This window comes from Lepidochelys kempii, chromosome 2, assembly GCF_965140265.1.
Source record: "Lepidochelys kempii isolate rLepKem1 chromosome 2, rLepKem1.hap2, whole genome shotgun sequence".
Lineage (NCBI taxonomy): Eukaryota > Metazoa > Chordata > Testudines > Cheloniidae > Lepidochelys > Lepidochelys kempii.
The window spans coordinates 143,343,441-143,363,150 of NC_133257.1; the positions used below are offsets into that span (position 1 = coordinate 143,343,441).

Sequence of the window (19,710 nt, forward strand, 5' to 3'; positions counted from 1 at the left end):
AGAATATACTTCCTAAGTCATAGCTTTTGAATATTAGATCAGGCAATAATAAGGTTTAATTCATACACTAACACTACAGTGTTACAGCTGTGGTATAAATATGTTGAAGCAAAGAGACAACACAGAAATTAAGCTAAATCACCTTAGTTCCATAGTAGACAATTTTAGTGCTGTTGTTTTGTATGTTTCTTTTTTCTCTCAAGCCAAAATGTAAGTTTTCGTGCTTGTGATTAGTGCTGGATTGGTAGCCTCTTGAATTTATACTGACAGGAAGGACAGCAACAGTGCACGCTTTCCCACAACATGATGACTATGTCTCTCAACAAAGTTGACCTCAAATGCTGTGGCGATGCAGGCCATTTAACTACCTAGACAGACAGATCTGGGGATAGAGCATCTTTTCCTCTCCATACTTATTCAATCACTTTGCTTTGCTAGGACTGCCAGGAATAGTGCTAATTAGTGCTGACTGTGATTTTTCTGATGTAAGTAAGTGTGTGCTTGGTCTGGATTGAAAACACCAATCACACTTTAACTATGTCACTAAGCAGCCATCAATAAGAATGATATATGTTTCTGAGGAAAAAAAATTATAACAATATTATATGGATTCTCCCCAATATCAGTTGTTAATGTGAAAGAACTATGTACCATGAACATGACTGTGTCAGCTGTCTCTATCTGACACTCGTATGTGTTTTGTACTTTACTTATCTTTGTCTATAAATATTTTCATTGGTATGTATTTCAGGCAGTGGAGTGGCAGTGTGATGAAGCTACTAAAAGAGCCTGTTACAGTAAGGGCAAATCAAAGGTAAGTACATGACAGCTGTGCTGCTTAATCAAAACTTATATTTGGTTGACAAGATATCCAGTAGAGCCCAGTATGGGACTAGTCAGTGTACAAACCTCTTCTCTATAAAGTTCTTGCTCTCCTTCTAAAAGTAATGCAAGATTCTTTAGGGTGGCAATATGGCATTTCCTGGAGTGTCGGCAAAGAATATAAACAATAATATTTCAGGAAACAATATTTCAGCTGCTTCCTTCCAGAACCCATCAAAGGCCCTAGAGTAACAATACTCCAGTTACTTAGTTTGTGTCACTTTACTTTCTTAGTCCTACAGTATGTGAAATTCAGTGGATTAGATTCTGATCTCATTGGTGTAAATCTAGATTAACTCCTCAGAAACCCTTCCATAATACACCATTTATCTCTTTGGGTATCAGGCACAATTTTATAAACTTTTCTCTTTCTGTGCCACATGAATTGCCCCAGGATTTATTGACCTTTTCAGAATAAAGGTCTGAAATTCACTACCTCTGTAGACATAAGACCTGCTATGTTTCTGCTGTCCAGAGCCAGATTCCAGTTTAACCAGCTACATGTTTTTTAATGTACACAGCATAGTTGAATGCAGTGCCAAGAAAGGACCGGTCCTATGGGCATATAAAAAGAACAATTGTTTGTGAGTTTTTAGAGGTGCATTAACTAACCAAATTTATTTGTGTGACATTGTGCAGAATCTACTTCACAACTTGAGCATTTTTTTATCTGTTGCTGCTTATGTTTGCCAGTTGTGAAGGCACTTGTATCACAACCCTATGTGTTCACTGTAAATAAGTTACATTTTAGAAATGCTAACGTTATGAACCTACATTGCTCATTGAAAGAAATGAAACAGTATCAGTTTTATAACTTGTATTCAAACTTTTAAACAAACAAAAACAAAATCAAGAAAACCTATCACCAAAGTTAAGCTACTGTTAGTAATACTAAACTAAACTAAGAATAAAATAATACAGCTATCACATCAAGTCAAGAAGTTAGTCTCGGTATTGGAAGGGAATCAAATTAATCAGATCATCAGATTAATATAGCAAATAATCAATCCTTATAAGAGGGATCTCAAAAGGAGGCTCTCTCCTTGGTTAGAAACCCCAACTAAAAAAAATTCACCCAAGTCAGTCAAGTCTAACTTGGATCTGGTTAAATATTTTTATACTGAAAACAAATTATTCTCTAATACTAAAACCACAACCTCAGAGCCAATTATAAAGCTTCTTCTTTAGATTCCAGTTTCAGTGTGGTGGTTAACCCTTCCCCAGTCTCCTCTCCCCAGATTGCATTGTACAGACTCTAACAAAACTCTTGGATAAGCAGAAGTTTGAGAAATCTTATGTACCAAATATTATGTATGACTGTTTAAGTTTGCAGAGGGTTAGCGACTGTCCCTCCCACTCCAGCTCAGTGGGAGGCCACTCTGCCTCACTACATCTCTGGGGTGCCACCCCAAGGAAGGACTAGAGCTTTGGCTTTTAGGCAGGGTGGAGCCAGCAAACAGTGTAGGCTCTTGGGCCCTAGGCAGGGCAGAGCAACCAAGCAGTCTTAAAGCTCAGGCCCTTAGGCGGAGCAGAGCAAAGGAACAGTTTTATAGCTCAGGCCCTTCAGCAGGGCAGAGCAAATAAACAGTCTGACGACCCAGGTCTGGCAGATGGCAGGCAGACGCAGGCCTCTTGGCCTAAGGTGGGGAGGCTGCCACCCCAGGAGTGGAGTTGACAGCAAGGAGTAGGGGAACCAGGGCCCACCCTACTTCACCAGGTATCAGCCCAGGGACCTACCAGTAGCAGAGTGTTCCATCACTGGGTCAGCGAGGATCCAACCGAAACATGGTGACATAGAATCGAGCAACAACCCAACTGGACTAAAGTCTGTTTTCCCTGCCCACTTCTTACGATCCCCTTGCTGGGTACCTGCATTCCACAGGCGTCCTCTGTCTCCTCAGGATATGCGGCGAGCAACAGACCTGGCAGCTCTTCACCTGGGTCAATCTCCTCTGGGGGCAAGGCGTGACTTAGCACGGGTTCAGCTCCAGGGCTCTACAAGTGGCCTGAATAAGTCTGCTCCCTTCCCTGACTCAGACTCAACTGGGTTGGTGGCTCTGTCTTTTATACTTCCTGCCCTGCCCCTTGGCTTCCGGCAGGAGGAGTAAGCCTGATCTGGCTCTGTCCACCTGGGATTACAGAGTGACTCCTCCCTCTCCAGCTCAGTGGGAGGACACTCTGTCTCATTATAAAGTTCCTTAGGACTTTTAAACACAGAATATGGAACATACTTTAATGAATAACTTTGAGACTTTGGTTAGGGCTGTTTAAACTGGGGAACTTTTTTTGGTGCCTTCCCTTTATGACCTTGATGGGTGCTCATACACACATGCATTCACACAACCACCCTTCCACACCCTAAAATGAGAGAATAAAAAGGCTGGATTGCCTCCCAGCTTTAATAGAAGCAAAAGACAATAATAGAAAAAGGAAAAATAAGATATGTAAAATAACAGGGGGATTGCTAACACTTCAGTTTTCATGGCCTTCTGGATTGTCACAGAACAGGAGCTATAATTGCAGTCCAGCAGCTAGATGGTGATGTTGCTGGCACAGCATTTAGTGGCATCCTTCATGTGCAGGGAGACGGGTCAAAGGCTGGTGTAGCCTTTTTGTAGATGAACTGGCTTCCTTTCTTTAAGGTGGTTGACCTTAGGATTTCAGGAATGTCAGTCATCCCTCAGGTGGTTTGCTGACCCAAAAAAACAAGGCTTCTTGGCCTTCCATTTATTTCTTATAGTTTTTAATCTTTGCTTACTCCACCTTGCAGTGCCTCCCTTGAAAGTCTCTGAGCAAATCAATATGGAGCCACACAAGTTGGTCAGTTATTGTTTAAATTAGGTCATTGTTAGTGAGCTTTGATTTTGGGAAAGTCCTGCTTAAGCCACCAATTTTTTTAAAAAAAACATTGCTTTGCATACCATAGAGACTAGGTCCATGACACCCACCCTCCAAAAAATAAATAAATAAAATAGAAAAAACAGAACAGAGGCCACTCTTGTTGAACTGGACAAGGCCATGTCCATGTGAAAAAGTCTTGACATGAAAATATGTAACCAGTTTATGGAAAATTGACCCCAAATCCTATAAAGATAATGGATTGAAAAGACCCTAGCAACTACCAGCCTCTCAGCATTCATCCATCAGCAAGATAAAATAAATGTAAACAGTTTAGGACCAGATGTGATCTCCGAAACTCACTCAACGTTTCGCTGCCAAGTTTCAAGTGGCTGGGATGAGAATCAGCACCTCGAAATTGAAGGTCCTGGTCCTTTCCTGGAAGGAATTGGGCTGCTCTCTCCAGGTAAATGGGGAACAGTTGCCCTTAGTGGAAGAGTTCAAATATCTAGGGGTCTTGTTCACAAGTGATAGTAAGTGGGAGCGTGAGATTGACCGGCAGATTGGTGCACTGGTGACAGTGATGCGGGCGCTGTACCTATACTTGGTAGTGAAGCAGGAGCTGAGTTCTCTGACAAAGCTTTCTGTTTACAGGTTGCTCTGTGTTCCCATCCTCACTTATGGTCCTGAACTTTGGGTAATGACCAAAACGATGAGATTGCAGATACAAGCGGTGGAAATGAGGTTTCTCTGCAGGGTGGCTGGGCTTGCTCTCTGAGACAGGGTGAGGGGCTCAGCTATTTAGGAGACCCTTGGAGTAGAGCCGGTACTCCTCTGGATCAAGAGGAGCCAGCTGTGGTGGTTCAGGCAACTGATAAGGATGCCCCCTAGGAGGCTTCCGTTGGAACTCTACCAGGCACGTCCCACTGGGTGGAGGCCCCGAGGCTGACCCAGGACGCACTGGAGGGATTGTATCTCCTGGCTGGACTGAGAACGCTGGGGAATCCCCTAGGAGAAGCTGGAACCTGTTGCAGAGGAAAGGGAGGTCTGGTCCTCCCTACTCTCCATGCTGCCACTGCGACCCTCAACAGGAAAAGTGGCATAAAGGAGAAAGAAGAAAGAAGAGAAGATGGGCCAGATGTCACCATTCTTCTTATAAACAAGACAATTTACAGTAATCTTCATATTTAGAAACTAGGACAAAAATCAAACAGCTTATCTTTGTAAGGTTGCATCTTGATAAAGAAGAGATACCTTAAAACTTCTCAAGATAAAACATTAATAAAATAAAACAAAAATAAAAATTATTAAAATGTGCAGAAGATCTCTGTTCCTACATACTCTATTTTTCTCACAGAATCTGTTCTTGTAAATTTTTTTCAAAAAGCACATCTACAAAAAATCATACATTGTATCTGTTTGAGTCATTAAATATGATTAAATCCTTATGAAGTGAAGTTAATGGAAATGCATTTTCAAAGCTAGAAAAGATTACCTATTCTGTGACATAACATGACCTTTAACTCTAGTAACCTAGAAGTTCTAGTCTATTTAAACATTCAGATTAAAATGAGACTTTATATATATATATTTAAAAGTTACTGTAGTATGTTCTGTAGGATTATGCTGTATAGAAGTACATCAGTTAGGCTATACATGCAATTTACTACAATGACCTTTGCTGTTTCATGAATTAAAATGAATTGAATTAAAAAGGTAAAGAAAAAACATAAAAATAAATCAAAAGCAGTAATTACAAAATTACTTAATAGGCTTCAGGAACTTAATTCAGCAGGACACAAGTAAATGCAGTTACTTATATCCAGGTGCCAAAACATCTGGATCCAGGCATCTCGTACAAATGCTCTCACTGCCTTAAACATAGTCTTAAACATATTCACCATTTCCACTTGTCAATGATTAAATAGAAAGAACGTTCATTCACATCACCGTTTTCCTTGCTAAATTCAGGAAAATAACTTTGCTTTGTAGGGATGGCCTACCCTATTCTATTTGGGATTGATTAAAATACTGATAAACTCACACCCATGGCAAAGATGTTGTGGACAGTAAAGAGGCAGAATTATAATTTATTTGGAAAAACTTTACTGAATATATAATCTATTAAGAATCATATATGTAAAATATAGCAGATTGAGTAATGCAAAGGAGAAATGAAGTATGAGAGCTGCCGGATGCCGTACATTGACTGGTTGGACTTTGAGCTCAGTAGACAACTTCAGTCCTGGATCTTTTGTACAAACCCAATAGAAAAACCATTAGTAAAATAATAGCTGAGGACTTTCCAACTTACTATATTTAAATAGACTTTGAAATATCTCTTTAATGATTTTGAACTTTGTGTTTGTGATTCTGAAGAATTACATGTCTCTGATGTACAAAACAATATTGTAGTGTTGTTTTTTTTTGTTATTTAGTTTGACATTAATAATTTGTGTTTATAACTGTTATATTTGTGCAAAACTAATGAACCATTTATTTAGAAAACACCAAAATGATTAGGGATGGGAGGGGAATAAATTTAACCACTGCATTAGGTTTTAATAGGTCATTGCCACCCATGCAATTATAACGTGTTTTCATAGGCATTTATAGTATGACGAATTTTAAATGAGTTTCCCAAAGAGGCACGGGTGCTTTAGTAACTTTTGCAAACTCAGTTACCATATAACCAACTTTCATAATTTTAAAATTAATTGTCATAAATGCTACTGGCAGATAGCTCACTTCAGAAGAGAGTGAAAGATAAAGAAAGAAAATGTGTCAAATGAAATGTTAAAAAAATCACCTCCTTGTATTAAGTTTCCATGTTGTTTCTGTAAATCACCTATGTCCTTCTCATACCTATGGAAGCACGGTCAGTATCCGTGATTTTTTAAAAAAAATATACAATTTATGTCATAAGCATAGATACATACTTCGTGAGATACTATACTCCATTTCTCACATTGTATTTTGTAAAAACTTGGGATGCACAGAAGTAGACTTCTTTGACTTCATGAGAAATCTGTTTAATTATCTCAGCCTCTCTAAAACCCTGTGCCTAAATTTGTTACCAGCAGTTAATTGCTGAACAATATCAGTTCAAATAATTCATTGGATATTGCTGAATACAGTATATGATTTTGAAAATTTCTTTTGTGAATTATGCTGCTCCTTCTATAGCTATTTTACTTAACATTGTCTCAGACTGCAGAAGATAACCTTGGTTCTTTCTGGGAAATCCCTGTTTTTACTTATTTCCCCCTCATTCTGGAAAGAAATAATACAAAACCATTTAAAAAACCCTAAAACCACTGCCACTGAGCAACCCAATCTTCCTGATAATTTATAAAGTCTGGAAAAATAGATTTATGAAAATACAGTTTGTTTTTCTTGGTTAGAAAATATGTGTGTCAATGCTTAACAAAATAGATGAAATCTTAAATATAGCTGATTCTGAAAACTGAAATACAATATTCTTATGTATTCTTTAAAGGTCTAGTCCTGCTTCCTTTGAAATCAATGCCAAATCTATCACTGTCTTCAAGGGCAGAACGATCAGGTCTTAAATTGGGAGATTTGGATGTGTAAGAAATGTAGAATTGAGCCCTGAAAAAATTATTTGAAAGAAATAAGGGGTAAAATCCTGTATCCATTGAAGTCAGTGGCAAAATTCCCTTTGACTTCAATTAGTGCAGGGTTTCTCCTAAGGGCTGTGGTGGAAGTGAAACGTAAATTGTGATACAAATCTGTACTTGTGAGCTAATGTTATAAATTTCAATTTTCTGCAGTTTATGGCTTAAAACAGTAGTTCCTCTTGTAGTGGTTTGGTGGATTGACATTTTCCTTCTCCATATTCCTTCATACTATTACCCTAGAACAGTTATCAGCTTCACTCCTTTTTGATGTTCATTCTGTCTATCTTGCCTCTTCTTTTTTCTTTTTCTTTGTTTTCTCTTCTTCCTCTCTTCCCTTTTCCTCCAAACGGTCAAAAGTCACGCACAACCTACTATGTCCCACAATCCTTTGCAGTTGAAAAAGGCTGGAATTTGTATCTATCAATGCATAGTCATCCTGTGGAACTTGTTCCTAAGAGATGTTGTGAAGACCAGAAGTATAACTAGGTTAAAAAAATAATTAGATAAGTTCATGGAGGACAGGTCCATCAATAGCTATTAGCCATGATGGTCAGGGATGCAACCCCATGCTCCAGGTCGCTAAACCTCTGACTGCCGGAAGCTGGGACTGGATGACAGGGTACGGATCATTCAAAATTGCCGTGTTTTGTTCATTTCCCTGGAAGTATCTAGCTCAGACAGAATATTGGGCACAATGGACCATTAGTCTGACTTAGTATGGCCACTCTTATGACAGGGTTTGTTTGTTTACTGTTTTGTAGGTCATGCATCAAGAAAGCTCAGGGGGATATAGGAGAATTGGTGCTGCTAGGTATGAGGGGCTTTTCTGTGCCAGAAAACTGATACAGTTCCTGTCTGCAAAAGCAAGTTGGTAGTCTGCCTTCACATGACTGATAGCCTCTTTACTCCCCAAGTCTCACTTTTGGCTCCCCTCAAAAATCCCTTCTGCCTTCCACCTCTCTGTCACCCCCCACCCCAGGTTCCTTTTGCATTAAATATATTAAACAGGAGGAGGGAAGAAAGGAGGGAGGATGAGTGGCTTTCAAAGGGCCATCTTTGGCTGCAGAAACATACTTGCAGTGCGGGGAGAAGGTGGATTTGGGGTTGTTTCCTCTCGTTGCCCCTCTCCTTTGTCCCAGTGGAGCCCACATTTCAGTTTAGGAACTATTCTCCTATAGTCATTAAAATGCAGCCTTTGCTATGGAAATGTATGGCACTAACAACAATAAAGAGGTAAAAAATGATAATTAATATTTTATTTAAAGTTTTTAACCCAAGGAAACTTTCTGAGATGCTTCATCGTATATGTAAGGAATTTAATGATAGAATAGATTACAAGGAAATAAAACAATAAAACTAGTCTGTATCTAAAAAAGTAACAAAGACCCTCAGGGACCTCTTAAGTAGGCTTGTATTAAATTATGCATAATACTTAAGGGGATTCACTTTCTAAGTTGTTTTTCCCTAAAAGATTTATGATTCTTAATGTAATATAGCCCTCAAACATTAATCCAGCTTTATCAGCAAGCCAGCTCACAGACATCAGCATCTTGGAGTTAAAAAAAAAAAAGCCTAAATGGCAATGGAATATGACAAATTGTATTTATTAAAGGGACATATAGTAGAAAATATGGTTGGAATGTGTCCTGTAAATAAAAGCATAGGCCTCTGTTTTAGTAGCAGTTGCTTTTGACGATTAAAACTATGAGAACGTCAGCCCATGTCTGAGAGTTGCAGCACAGTGATTGTGATCTAACATGATAGATGAAAAGAAAGGTAACTCTCAGCCTACACTAGCGTACTTTGAATTTTAGCTTGACAACACTAAACATTTCCCCTGTCACAAAGTAGAAACATAGTATCCAAATTTAACTGCACAATACGAAAGCATATGCTGATATTAAATACTTTTGCTTGGAGTAGTACTAAGTATGTTTTTTTAAAAAGACTGTTAGGAATGGACCTCAGGAGCGTGGGTACACAAGCACCAATTTTCATTCACTCCCATCATACCCTTCTGAAAGAAAGAGTAAAGTGCTCTGTAGCAGTGATCCAAAACTGTTACTGCAATATGTATGTCATTACAGTACAATAATATGGTTATTTGTGTAAAAACAACCAAGAGTCCGGTGGTACCTTAAAGACTAACAGATTTATTTGGGCATAAGCTTTTGTGGGTAAAAAACTCACTTCTTCAGATGTATGGAGTGAAAATTACAGATGCAGGCATTATTATACTGACACATGAAGAGAAGGGAGTTACCTCACAAGTGGAGAACCAGTGTTGACAGGGCCAATACAATCAGGGTGGCCACTCCCAATAACTGATGAGGAGGTATAAATTCCAGGAGAGGCAAAATTGCTTTTGTAGTGAGCCAGCCACTCCCAGTCCCTATTCAAGCCCAAATTAATGGTGTTAAATTTGCAAATTAATTTTAGTTCTGCAGTTTCTCTTTGAAGTCTGTTTCTGAAGTTTTTTTGTTCCAGGATGGCTACTTTTAAATCTGTTATAGAATGTCCAGGAAGATTGAAGTGTTCTCCTGCTGGCTTTTGTGGGTTTTTACCCATGAAAGCTTATGCCCAAATAAATCTGGTAAATAAATTTTAACGGTCTGGTTAGCAGTGCTGACCAGAGCCGCCAGGGTCCCTTTTCGACTGGGTGTTCCAGTCGAAAACAGGTCTCCTGGCAACCCTAGTGTCACCTGGCCCTTTACAGTGGTGGCCAGTGGTGTGCAGCAGCAGAGGGTGCTCGAGCCACTCTGATGGGTATCACTGAGGGAAAAAATTCTGATAACTGTGTGCAGGGCCCACGCACACCAAGAGTGGAATGGACATGTGCAACACATTTTGAAGAACAACAATTATGATAGGTCATTAACCATTTTTTCTGTTGTTTAGCAAGCCAGAAGGGCTTTTGATTTCAAACCGCAGTCATATTCACCATTCACAGTCTAAAAGGGAAAAGGAAACACAATATGACCCATTAGGATTCAGGGTCAACAGCACCAAATTCCAAAATGGTTCCCAGGAGGAAACACCCCTTTCCCTTGTCTCTGCTACAGGGGCTTCTCCAAGACCATCAGGAGTTAAACACATAGTTTTGTCTGGCCGATAGGTCTTATTAGGTACTATATAACCTATTGGTCTTGCCTGGGTGTGGTTGGGGAGTTCAGATTATCTAGGCAATCAACAAGCAAATACTTGAGCAGAGATGGCTGAGAAAGTTGACTGTTCTTAAAACTGTTAATTTCTTTTGTTATAATTGCTGTTGTGTTAAAAATAAAAAGAAAACAATGAGTCTGGGACCGGGGAAGAAGGGGCTTGATGGGGATTCTTTTTCTTTTCTTTTTTTTTTTTTTTGGTGTATTCTGCTAACAGACTAAGCCCATAAAGTGGGGAGCCCTTTTTAATTTTTTGTTGACCAACCACAGGATCTGGTTACAGTGGGAAAATTTGGTCTTTACTTACAGGGCCTATGCTCTATGTGCAAAAGGAGGCTGTGCTGGTGGAGCAGGGAGCTCTTCCTGTGTGGCATGCTCTTTCTTTCCATTCACACCACAGAAGCCCTTCTGTAGGACAGCTGTGAGTTTCCACCTCTACGCAGTTGGACAACAGAGAATGAGGCCAGGGAGCTGGCTTCACTCCTATAACTTCCCTTCTTCTCCCACACTCTGAAATCCAGTGGAGAAAACAAATTAATTACTTCTACCTGAGACTGCTTCCCTCTTCGTTGCCGTGGAACCTGTTTTACCGGAGTAGGGGGATAAGGATTACCAGGGACAACAGGGCAGAAGGACTCGTTTGAGTCATGGTTTCTGTTGGAGCTCTGCAGTCCAGCTGGCAGCAGGGAGCCAGTGGGTTGAGGTAGTAAAACAGAATGTGCACGTTAAGAGGGGGCTCAGGGAAAACCATATTTTTCCTCCTGCCACAATGGAAGAATAAGTGGGAAGACTTCACGATTGAAAATCGTGGCATTTCCTCTCTTATGTAGGTTGTTCCCTCATAGGGAAGAGTGAGACCCAAAAATATTTTGCCCAGAGGACGGGCCACCCTCTGGTATGCCTCTGAAGAATGAATTTACACTCTATTGAGGAATTCCGTTGGTTACTGGATTATGGCTACTGAGATGCTACCTTATTTGCAGAAAAGGAACCTGCATCAAATTTTGCCTACAGACTTTATTGATAATAGATAATCATGCTGAGCTTTGTTAGAAGCCAAGGAAGGAAGAGAGTTGGAGGGGAAAATATATAAGGACATGATCACATATGACAGTTTAATGCACACTTGGCTTCAGAAAGCTGATAGTAGTTACTTAAACTTCATAGAGTTATCGACCTTAAACGGTGCTTAAAATAACTAGTGGATCAAGGAGTGAGCCAAATAAAATGTCATTATGGCCAGCATGTGTTCGCATTTTATAAGCTCCACAGAAGTCCACATGGTTAAAAGGTACTAAATCTGGCCATTCAGGTTGGCACTTGCAGCAGGGATTGTTGTAAAGCAAGGAAATAAATATGAGAGATAAAGGGAGAAAATAGAGCAAAAGATTAAAAATAACCTGCAATGGATTCATTTTTCATTTAATTATTTAAGGCTCTAAGGGCCCAATGCATGAGTGTCTGGGCTCTTCACAAGAGTATTTAAAAACATAAAAATCAAATATAGACATAGCTGAAATGGTAACCTAAAACAATGAATTTGCTACAAAGAGATAAATATCTGCAACCAGATTGCCCTTATGTTGTCAAATTGTTATGAAAATGAAGTAAAAAACCTGGCCAGATAATAGTTGAAACCTTGGCATAAATTTTGTTAGTCTACTTTATATTTTTGTAAAATCAGAGAATGCTTGGTAAACAAATTGTTTTTTTCCCGAAGATTTTTTATAAGGGAGCAGGAAACCAAAATAGTGGGTAAAACATCAGTTGCAGAATAGACCTATGTGAAATAAACCCGTTCAAACAAAACTGCTCTTGAAGTCTGATGAATTCAAAGGCCAACCTTATACCAAACACTGCTATTTCACACAGCAAGCCATTGTAATCCCTTAAAGACATCCAAGACTCCTGAATTTGAACATCTAAGTGATCCCGTATAGTTAAGTTTGTCTCTGAACCCAGCAAACTGACTCTGGAAGGTTCACATGACTCTATAACATAATAGTTTTTCCAATTTTTTTAGCTGTTGCTATTTTTAAAAATATGGGTAAAATAGCTAATTGTAAAGAAAGTGTCCCTTGGTTCATCAAAAGAGAATGTGTTTTTTAATTCTCTCCCAAAGTGTGATTTTTTTTCTTTTAAATATTGGTTAATTTAAATGTGATTCCTTATAAAAATAGCACCAGGATGAATTTGGGCCAGTGTCAAATCTACTTTGATTGCAGAGTGGGTTTATACAAGGGATGGATGTGACCCAAGATCTTTTGCTTACCATGTTGTATTATATGAATCATTGAAAAATTGGCACAAGGATTGAGAGCATAGAAGGAAAGAATCTTGCAAATGTTAAGAATGTCAGTGTTGAAAATGAACATTATTCTTCTTGAACACAGAGTGGGTGCTCAGTGTACAACTAATTTTATCTCAGAGCTATTTCAGCAGGCTGTGGAGTATGAAGAGGAGAGGTGAATAAGTCTAATGGGCTGTAATATCATAGTCCACTTGCTTTTCCTACACTTACATTCCAAGGCTTGCTGGGATAGCAAAAGATGAAAAATCTCCTATTGTTTCTGTACATACCACTCTTGCTAACATACTTTATCAAAAGAAACAAAGATGGCATTCCATTTACCCTGACTAAAAAGCAAAATTTGCAGTAAGGGAAGCATCCAAAGCTTTAACCATCACTTCTAAGAGCTGAAAAGGACCAATAGTACTGCCAAACTGCTCTGTAGTTTATTAATATTCCTGACTTCTGTTTGGTTCAAAGAATTTTTTTTTTTTTAAAAGTTTTGGTGAATTTAAGGTAAAGGTATTGTGTGAGGTTTTGGAACTCAGTCTGAATTTTTTTAAAACTTTATTTTTATTGTTTGTATATAAAAAGCACACATAACAAAACAAAACATATAAATACATGCACAAGATGGAAATAGCATATTGTGGCAGAGCTCTGACCTTGTCCCTGTGGGTCCTGCGCTTCCAGGCGGTTTATGCTAGCTTCAGAGGCTCACTGCAACCCTCCACGTAGCCCTTCTCTCTCTAGGATGAGGGATACTGTCTACTGAGCCCTTTTCATCAAGCCAGCAATGGAGGTTGGTGAGAGAATTCCCACAGCTTCTGTTGCTCCTCCGGCCTCATGCCAAAACAGTTTAGCCTCCTGTCCTGACAGGGGCCTGTTTTCCCCTCCCAGGAGGTGCTTCTGTAGTGGTGGGTTGGAGGGAACCCGGGCCCGCCCTCTATTCCGGGTTCCGGCCCAGGGACCCTAATGGTAGCAGCTGTTGGCAGCCAACATTTTACTGCTACAGTTGCTACATTTCCCTGGGCCACTTCCCCACAGCTCTCCTGCTTCTCCCTTCTTCACCCTGATCTTAGGGCTCCCTTACTAATGACTTGAGGATGTCTTCATTAACCAGCCCTTCAGCCACACTTCCTCTTCTCTGGCTCCCCAGCTCCTCTCTGCCTGACTGGAGTGAGCCCTTTTATATTATCAGAGGGGCCTTAATTAGAGTCAGGTGGTCACATTAGCTTAATGGCCTCACCTGACTCTTTGCAGGTTAATTGGAGTCAGGTGTTCTTATTAGCCTGGAGCAGCCCCTGCTCTGGTCAGTCAAAAACAGACAGAAAACTGTTAATCCAGTGCCTTCTGCTACTCTGCTGTACCCAACTGGCCTGGGTCTATCACAATATAAATTAAAAAATTCAATGTTCATGATTTGTAAAACCTGGAAAACAAACAAACAAACAAACAAAACCTCTGGACCTGTATAGGTCATGCAGGGCGTCAGTTATTGAAGTTACTAAATAGATAAATAAGTGAGAACATAACCCATGAGTCATAACCTATGAGTATCGGGGACTAATATATACTAAACTGCAAATGTATGCAATAGTTTCATGTGTGAGCAGATATCCTCATATTTTTTCCAAGTGTTTCTATTAGACAGAGTCATATTTTCCATAAATGCAGAAGTAGAGAGCTCAGGAAACCAGTTAGTGTATCAGGAAAGAATTGCAGATTTCCATTTCTCAAAATAACTCTTTTGGCCACTAAAATAGTTCCTGCAATCAATTTCTTAATGTTAATTGGTAATACCAACTCATCCAGAGCCCTTAAAATACACAAGCTTGGAGAAGGGAAAGATAGCAACACTTAAAGTTTCTGAGAGAGCACTGAATATGGTGTTCCAGAACACATGCATCATTGGACGAGTATAGAGGATTTGTGAAAGGTTGGCAAGTGGCTCTTTGGCAACACACAGTGAATGTTGGAGATGCAATCTTGCCTTAAACAAACATTCTGGAGTCCAACAGTGTCTGTTTAATATCTTGAAAGAATCACAGGGATAAAAACTTGAAGTATCTTTCACATTAAGCCAGATATCCTCCCAGGTTTCTGTTGTGGTAGTAAGGCGAAGTTATTTTCCCCATTTTTCTTTGAGACTGAGGTTGAGATGGTATTCTGAACCATTAAGCAACCTATAAGTAATTTTTACAAGGAGACTTCTGATTCCATATTTCTTTACATGTTTTTCTAGAAGTGAGAGAGTTGCAACACATCAATTGTGCCCTATCCTTGCATGAATCCTTGAACTTTTCCGCTGCATGAAGGAACTGTGAGACAGCGGTAGCTGATATTTTAGACTCGTAAATGAAGGCCAATCTATCATCTTGTATTATATCTCTAATTTTTGTTAGTCCTTTTTCTATCCAAACTTAAGCCTGGAGTTGGCCTTGATCATGGGTTATCTCATAGTAGTACAGGAAGAGAGTTGGTAATATTGGATGCTGTAGTTATCTTAATGCATTGCAGAATGCCCCATGTAGATGCAAAGACTGGAGTTTTCCTTAAGAGTGTGGGTAGCCTCTTAAGATATATAAAAGAATGGCATAGCTAAGGTTGTTTGTTTTGTTTCCAATATCAAACCAGGCCGGTACATATACAGAGCAGTTGGAGGGAAACCATCTTACAATAGGACACATTTGGAATGCTAGATAATATAGATACAATTCTGGCAACCCCATGCTTCCAGTTCCCCAGGATTTTTTAAGGGTCTGGTGTGACAAACAAGGCTGTTTTATATCCCATAGAAATTGCATGATAGGCCTATTTATTCAAGCAAAGAGCAAGGGAGAGGCAATGAAAGGCAATAGGCTAATGATATAAGTCAATCTTGAGCAGATATTCATGTTGGCTATTTCTCATCTCCCTAGTAAGGATAGACGGAGGAGATGCCAGTTCGCTGTATCCATGGAAATTTCTTTAAATGTATAGCCCATATTTATAGAAAAAAATTGGGACTATTAGGACAAATTTTAATACGCACATACATTATTTCCTTGCATATTTAAAATGGAAAATGCTGAAACTGAGAAGAATGTGGTCTTTTTGTATATATCCATTGCCTGTGATTTATTCCAGTCAATGCGAAAACAAGAGATCTTTCCAAGAACATCAACTATATTTAAGGCTGCAAGTCTGTCACGGAAGTCACGGATTTTATGACTTTCCGGGACCTCCATGACTTCTGCAGCAGCTGGTGCAGCTGGCTCTGGCCCCTGGGCCAACCTCACCAGTTGCTGTTGGGCCAGTCTCAGGCCACCGTACTTCCCTTCCCCGCAGCAGCAGGGATCCCGGGCCACCACCTCCCCTGCCCCCGAGCAGCACTGGCAGGGGTCCCAGGCCACGCGCCGCTGCCTGGCCCTGCCTCCCCAGTAGCGGCAGGGGTTCCGGGCTCTGCACTGTCACCCAGCCCCCCCCCCCCCTTCCCCAGCACCCGTGGGGGGTCCCGAGCCATGCGCCACCACCCTTAGCACCCAAGATTTAGTCAGGGATATATAGTACAAGTCATGCACAGGTCACGGGCTGTGAATTTTTGTTTACTGCCCATGACCTGTCCATGACTTTTACCAAAAATAGCCATGACTAAAACGTAGCCTTAACTATATTCAACAATGATAGGATTGATGAGTGTGGATTCTTCAATAGTACAAAAAAGTCATCAGCATACAAACTGATTTTGTATTCTTTTCTGTTTATAGTCACACCCTTCAATGCCTGAGTGTTGACGTATGTACATTGCCAGTGGTTCAAGAGGGACAAAAGGAGGGACAAAGAGGGGACATCCCTGTCATGTCCCTCTTTCTAGTTGAAATGTGGGAGAAATAATTTCATTGGTTGATAGTGAAGTGTTCAAGTTGCAGTGGGGGAGGTTTAGATTGGATATTAGGAAAAACTTTTTCACTAAGAGGGTGGTGAAACACTGGAATGCGTTACCTAGGGAGGTGGTAGAATCTCCTTCCTTAGAGGTTTTTAAGGTCAGGCTTGACAAAGCCCTGGCTGGGATGATTTAACTGGGAATTGGTCCTGCTTTGAGCAGGGGGTTGGACTAGATGACCTTCTGGGGTTCCTTCCAACCCTGATATTCTATGATTCTATGATTCTAAGTGAGAGAAGAGCTGTATAATACACTGACCCAATTCAGGAATATTTGTCCAAATCCAAAGGGTTTTTTAGGACAGCCATTAGATAAATCCATTCAACTTATCAAAGGCTTTCTCTGCATTAGAAGTAAGTCTGTAGAGGCAATATCTGACATCTGAGCTTGCTGGATCAAGTGAGGGATTTTTTTTTCTTGTATTATCAGCCCCCAATTTTCTTTTAATGAAACCAGCCTGATCTATGTGTATGATTAATGGGATGATGGTGTTCAGTGGTGTCACTAAAATGTTTGCAATTATTTTGCAATCTGTGTTCAATACAGATATGAGGTGGAAGTCATCACAGTTGCAACCACCTTTGTTCTTCTTTAATAGTAAAGTAATAAAATCAGTTCTCATGTCACAAGATACGGTTCCATTTTGGAATGTTTCATTGAAGACCTTTGAAAGAATAGAAGATAGCCGATTACAAAATTTGTTGTAGAAATTTGCCAGAAAGCCATCCATCCCCGGGGTCTTGCCGGAATTCATATTTTTTTATAGTCTGTTTGATCTCTTGTGTTAGCTTTGTTCATAAACAACACTTGTTCTGAAGTTCAGGTGTTAAAAGGCAGGCCTTCAATGAAATGATAAAACTTATCAGAGTCAAATTGATTGATTTATATAAAGCTTGATAGAATTGTTTAAATGTACTATATCTTTTGGGTCAAGGATGGAGAATAAGGAAGAGATATTACTGTTGCCTAGTTCCATCTTAAGTCTTCTGGCAAGTAGTTTACCTACTTTTTCTCCCCATTCATATCTTTGTTTGATCCTGTGGGATTCAAATTTTACTTGGCTGGATAAGCATTTGTTTTATTTATTTGGCATTGATTAGAGAACATAAGAGGTTTTCATTCTTTTGGGCATTCTTGTGCATTCTCTGCAACTCATCTATTTCCTTGTCCAGAGAGCCTAGTAACTTGATTTTTTCACTCTTCTTTTGGGAAGCATGCTTCATGCATTCTCCCCTCACAATAGCTTTCAGAGGTTCCCAAAAGATGGTATTTGAGATACCTGAGTGCTTATTTTCTTCTATGAAGTTAGAGATCACTGAATCAACTGTAGAGCAAAACTTTGCATCTTTTAGTAGCAGAGTGTTCAGCTTACACCTAGAAGATTTTAATTATGTGTAACCAGCGTCTATGGTAAGTATAATTGGAGCATGATCTGAAATTAATATATTATCAGTAGCTACTTCTAGCCATGCTGGAATCAGTTCTGAAGACGCAAGAAAAAAGTCAATTCTAGACTAAGGTGAATGTACGGAAGAGAAATATGTATAGTCTTGTTCCTTGGGGTGTGTCAGTCTCCATATATTGTTTGTATCAGCTTCATACATCAACAATAAAGGTTAGCTTATTGGGCTTTGAGAGCTGTGCAGATATCTATCTAATGTAGTATTCCAATTGCCTCCCAGTATTACAGGAATGTCTCTTTTATTAGAAAGGATGTCTGCAATATATTTGAAAAATTCAGAATTACCTCCACTTGGAATGTAAATGATTCCAAAAATTAACTTTTTTGAGTTGAAACAGCCTTCAAGAAGAATGTATCTTCCTTTGGGACTGTATATATTGAAAAGTTATACTTTTATGAATTAAAGTGGATGTGCCTCTGTTCTTAGAATTCAATAATTAATGATACTCAGCACCTACCCACATCTTCTTGATTTGATCGGCATTTATTTCTGCTAGAGGAGTTTCCTGCAATAAAGCTACTTGATCTGAGGTGTGTCAGGATTTTAATTCTTTTGGAAGGTTTTTTAAGTCCCCTCACATTCCAGGTCTACACTCTATGAAAATTCATGGCGAAGCTTTAAATGATGTATTAAGACATATAACCTTATTCTAAAGATAGCTATTTCTCTGTGCTATTGTAAAACCACATCTCTAGGATATGGTCTGTATTTATACATATTAGATACTAGTTAGTTTTGAGTTAATGTATATCTTCAGTTGACCCTCTAAGAGTCAGGTATAGAAAAAGATCTATAGTTAAATATCATATGTCTTCCAAAATATATTTGTCATGGAAAACAAACAAAAAAAATTAACAGATTTAAAACAAGCCAGTGGGGGCATGTTCAGATCCCTGAAGGCTTCAGTTCCAACTGCTCCTCCCCTCCCTATATTATGAGTAGTGGAAATAATACTTTAGTCAGTAGATGGTGCTATAAACCCCAGTTTAGGGTTAAATTATTACTCTATGCATTGCAGTGCTATACAGTTGTGATTGCTCAGTTACAAAGTTCAGTCTTGCTGGTTATCTGCTAGGAGTGGGAAGATGGTGTAATTGAAGATTACCATATCTACAAGAATACATAGGAAAACAAGTATGCCTTTTATGGTGATAAAAACATTATGCTATTTTTGGTCAAATTTGGTCTCAATCTTTGAAGTGTCTGCCAAGCTTCAGAGGGAGTTTTGCAAAATCTTGTGGAGCCTGTTAAAGCCATAGTGAAGGTGGATGGGTACTTGATGCTATAGCTGACGTTGCTCTCCCTCAGGATTTACTTATGCCATTGAGTGCAGTCCTCTTTTTGATAAGCTTGGCTAACTCAGGAAAAAGAAATTTTGTGACCTCTGTACATAAGGGTTTCCCCTTTTATGGCAGCATTCTTTAACATTACTTTATCATTGAACTTCAGCAGCTTGAAGATGATGGGTCTGGGCTTATCAGACACCTGTCTTCTAGTACCAGGCATTCAA

At 39.4% G+C, this 19,710-nt stretch overlaps 1 protein-coding gene across 4 annotated transcripts in view; it reads left to right on the plus strand.

The window, feature by feature from the left end:
- Window positions 1-19,710, plus strand: part of SEMA5A (semaphorin 5A) — a 655,298-nt gene that overhangs the window by 375,842 nt on the left and 259,746 nt on the right. For all 4 annotated transcript variants that reach the window (XM_073332372.1, XM_073332370.1, XM_073332373.1 and 1 more), the window contains exon 5: window positions 752-814. In XM_073332372.1, the coding sequence (XP_073188473.1) occupies window positions 752-814 (63 nt within the window). The remainder of the gene's footprint in view (window positions 1-751; window positions 815-19,710) is intronic.